Consider the following 4,248-nt stretch of genomic DNA (forward strand, 5'->3'; position numbering starts at 1 on the left):
CTGTTTTGTAAAAAAAAAAAAAAAAATCCACACAGTTGTATTATGTTTTGAGTGATGTAGATGGACTTACTTTGGCAGCCAGCAAGAACCACCTCTATACCAATCTCCCCATAGTCTCTCTGGATCTGAAACAGATACAGAAGCGCAGAGCAAAGGTCAGACTGGGGATCATTTCATTAGTCTGACAATTCAATTACAGTACTTGAATGCCAGAGGAGCTAAATGATAAGGCAAGCGAGGGATGAATAGAGGAAAGTTCTAGTTGTTAAGAAATGAGAAAGGTTACATAGTTACATGAAATGACTACAGCACAGCCAAGGAGCAGAATCAGTAACCTCGCATTTACCTTATCCTTTAAGGGAGAGTTAATTCTCTAATTCTAGTTTTCATTATTTGATTTAATTGATTTGTCAACATATTGGAAACGCAAATGTAGATCTGTAGAACAGCCAACTAAAATAATGCAAACACAAATGCACCTACACAAGAATTTGAATTCTTAAGATGTACAAGTTACTTAAACTGTGATTGAGTATTGCCATCTCTCTCTTTATATGTGTGTGTGTGTAAATGTGTAGATGTGACTGCCACGTTCATACGCTGCGTAGCGCCTTGACTCCCACGGTATCCAGGAAGTTGACGGGGCTGAGGTCGAGGACGATGGCTCTGGGGAGCGAGGGGTCGGGCTCAGCATCTATCTCAATGATGGCAACGCCCTTCTTCACCTCCCTCGCAAGCTCCCCCTCCTGTACAGGAGAAGACATGACACAGGGCACACTTGTGAGAGGTTAATCAAAATAAAATGTTGTGCTCAAGATGGCAATTTAGGAATTTAAATCAACATCAAGTTTTAGCGCACTCAGTAAGTTGTAGCAATAGGAAAAAAAACTAAAAAAAACTATGAATCATTTATAGTAAAAAATATAAAAATAGTAATATGACTCACCATGTCCACTGTGTTCTTCTTGGCAGCTTTCTTGGCATTTTTCTGCTCATGTCGCTTTCTTTTAGCCTCCAGTTTCTTCTTTGCTGACAGGATCTTGGTAATGTCAATGCCAGACTAAAAAAAATACAGCAAAAAACAATAATAATGCATGGTAATATTGAAGTTCACTCATTCATTTCCTACAGCCAGTCAAATCTTACGTCCTCCTGATGTATTCATTATGACTGCAATGCACCACTGTTTTACTTCTTTTTACATTCTGTGGCGTTTTTATAATTTTTAAATTTTTTATCTTAAAGCAATTCCAAATTTAAATTGCGCCAATTCTTTAGAGCATGGGAGTACTTCTACTGGAATTATAGGATATACAGTATGTACTTTGCAACAAATCATATTGGAGCTTATTAAAACCAATGAACACACATTCCTACAGTGCAGATTGTTTTTATCTCCCCAAAAGACTTCAATCAACTTTTTGGTTGTGTTTACATAAAAGGTGAATGAAGTAGTCAAGAAGAGGACTGTCTGTTGCATTTCCTTTCCACATTTACGTAAACATTTTTTTTTAAATGCACTCAATTTGAGCCCTCAATTAAAAATAATAATAAAAGACACGTGTAAGAAGAGTCTTGATAACTAATTTATAATTCGTAATATTGGGTTAAGCTCATTAATAGTCACAGAAACACAAATGTTCAACACACAAAAAAAAACATAAACCAGCTGAGCAGGTCTTGCTTGTTTACATGTTTTCTTCCTCTCATGTAACGGTCTTTGTATTGTGATTACCATATACTACTACAAATTGCTATTTTTTTAGTCACTATTCCATTATCTTTTACTGTGACTGTTATTACCACTATTCATCTCAATCCCAACCGGTCGTCAGACACCGTCTGCTAAGAGCCTGGGTCTGACCGAGGTTTCGTCCTAAAAGGAAGTTTTTCCTCGCCACTGTCGCACTGTTGCTTGCTCTGGAGGAAACTACTAGAACTGTTGGGTCCTTGTAAATTATGGGGTCTAGTGTGGTCTATAGCTACTCTATCTGTAAAGTGTCTTGAGATAACTCTTGTCATAAATTGGGTACTACACATAAAATTGAATTGAAAAAAGTTGAATATTATTTATATATGTAATAAATATTTTATATATATATATATATATATATATATATATATATATATATATATATATATGTATAAACATGAACTATGAAAGGTTGTTTTCATCCCCACACTATACTATATGCATTTGCGGCCAACAACCATTGAGTAGCACAGCTCTCTACATAGTTTTAGCTGCTAGAGTAAACTACATTAAAGGATAGGTTCCCAAATTTTCAAGTCTGTCTTAAAAATATCTTGATGTAACTTAAGATATCCCCTTTCCCTATAGTTGCCTTACTCTCACCACTGAAGCTTAATTTTAACTGTAGATGAACTTCTAAATAAATGTTTGCATGATATGAAGGCTCTGGATTTTGTCGCCCATCACTTCCAGTATGTTGAAATCAATTTAGGAAAGGATCCTTTAATGGCCAGTGCAAACTGGAGGAATGAGTACAGCGTGTAAAACCTGTTTCAGAGTACAAATGAGCACCTGACTATTGTTTTAAGATGGATTTATGTTTAATAAAAACCCTAACCCTATCACAAATGTGTTTTCATATAGCTAGCCAGGGAGTGTTTCAGTCAGCTCATATTCTTGGTTTCTGTTAAGCTGCCACAAGGAAACGTACGCTAAAAATGACTTTAGTTTCACATAGTTTATGCTTATACTGGCATATCTTACCGTTTAGGGGCGCAACGGATCACAAAACCCACGGTTCGAAATGGATCATGATTTTGAGTCACAGATTGGATACATTTTCGTATTAGCATAAAAAAAGGGGGAATTTAAATGATTTATTAAAAAGGAATCAACAATAACCTCTAACAATAATAACTTCTTTCACCAGTAAATTGCTGTTAAACAACAAAAAAACAAAAGAAAAAACGGTATTTTACAATAACTATGAACAAGGTTTACCAGTTTCAAATAAAACGCAACATTCACGTCTGACTTCTTTTCCCGATAAGGGCAGTGACCAGTGCTAGCTTGGGTCTTTTAGCTCATAGCTTTAGCGGCAGACGGTTGTACGTCACGGTGTTGGAATGCTCTACAGTGAAATACAGACACACTTTGAGAATCAGCAACAATAAAAAGGTATTTCACGCTATTATTATGGTTAACCTTTGCAATTGATCCACGGTTCACATGCATTCCAACCGTGAGTGTTGATCCGTACATGCACGGATCAACTGTGGTTAGTTATGCAACGAGCAACCAGGAAATGTGAAATGGAAAAAATTGTCACGGTCATCATTCATCAACAGCCAATTCGATTTGTTTTTGTGATTTTTATTCCATTAAGTAAATTGCTACCCCATTATTATTATTATTATTATTATTGGTATTAGTATTTCAAAAACACTGCTCAGCGATTTGTAGGATATTTTAACTCATCAAGACAACGTAATAGTATGACAGAAAAGATAATTCATGCAAAAACAAGGTATGATTTACCTCTAAAATCTTTTCTTTCTGACATCACTAGTTCATGTAACACAGCATTAGTTTCCATTTACACAAGTGCAATCCATTGGCTTAGTTGCTGCTAGTGAGAACAAGCAGTAAGCGATCCCCGGCGCCTTTCACTATTTCTTGGAAACTATCTCCAAATTTGAGTTGTCTGCACGCCTCAGTGACTGCTCGAGTAGAAACACATTTCACTCAGATCCAAAAATTACCAGAATTCATCTGGTGGCAATTTCTCAACAACTTGAAGCCTCTGCCAGTCAACCACAGCTCTATGAAAGCTTATTTGTGTTCATTTGTGCATCAACGATTGCAAAGAAAAGAGCGACCCTCTGGCTTTGACATGCTGACATTTTAATGAATGATGATGTTCCATTATTTCCCTCCATTATTCAATCTCTGCTTCTCCCGCTTTCTCCATCTTTTGTCATCCTTTCTCTACCTTCCCTCAATTTGTCTTCCTATTTCCTCCAAAGAGACGTGACAGAAGGAAGAAGACGGAGAAGGAGAATGGGGGGAAAATGATGGGACGACATTTTAAACAATGTCTGTCATGGTCGTGATGTGTGAGTTGGTGAAATGTCAGGTCAGTTATTAGCCCGTCAGAAATAATGTTGTTTAAAGGAGTTAATTGCACGGAAATCGTGACAAGGCGGACTGTTGCTGGAGTTGGTTGTTTCTTTTACTCTATGTACATGTATGTGTATGTGTGTGTGTGTGTGTGT

General features: G+C 36.7%; 1 protein-coding gene and 1 long non-coding RNA gene across 3 annotated transcripts in view; one reads left to right on the top strand and one right to left on the bottom strand.

The window, feature by feature from the left end:
• slc26a6.2 (solute carrier family 26 member 6, tandem duplicate 2) overlaps positions 1-4,248 on the bottom strand; it is an 18,561-nt gene that overhangs the window by 2,836 nt on the left and 11,477 nt on the right. For both annotated transcript variants that reach the window (XM_032520961.1, XM_032520960.1), the window contains exons 16-18: positions 947-1,060; positions 600-746; positions 71-125 (exon numbers count right to left, since the gene is read on the bottom strand). In XM_032520961.1, the coding sequence (XP_032376852.1) occupies positions 71-125; positions 600-746; positions 947-1,060 (316 nt within the window). The remainder of the gene's footprint in view (positions 1-70; positions 126-599; positions 747-946; positions 1,061-4,248) is intronic.
• The window catches only part of LOC116692575 (uncharacterized), a 3,821-nt gene continuing 2,591 nt past the window's right edge, over positions 3,019-4,248 (top strand). The window contains exons 1-2 of the long non-coding RNA XR_004332730.1: positions 3,019-3,151; positions 4,000-4,109. This is a non-coding gene — a long non-coding RNA (uncharacterized LOC116692575). The remainder of the gene's footprint in view (positions 3,152-3,999; positions 4,110-4,248) is intronic.

Source organism: Etheostoma spectabile, chromosome 7 (genome assembly GCF_008692095.1).
Source record: "Etheostoma spectabile isolate EspeVRDwgs_2016 chromosome 7, UIUC_Espe_1.0, whole genome shotgun sequence".
In the NCBI taxonomy this organism is placed as follows: domain Eukaryota; kingdom Metazoa; phylum Chordata; class Actinopteri; order Perciformes; family Percidae; genus Etheostoma; species Etheostoma spectabile.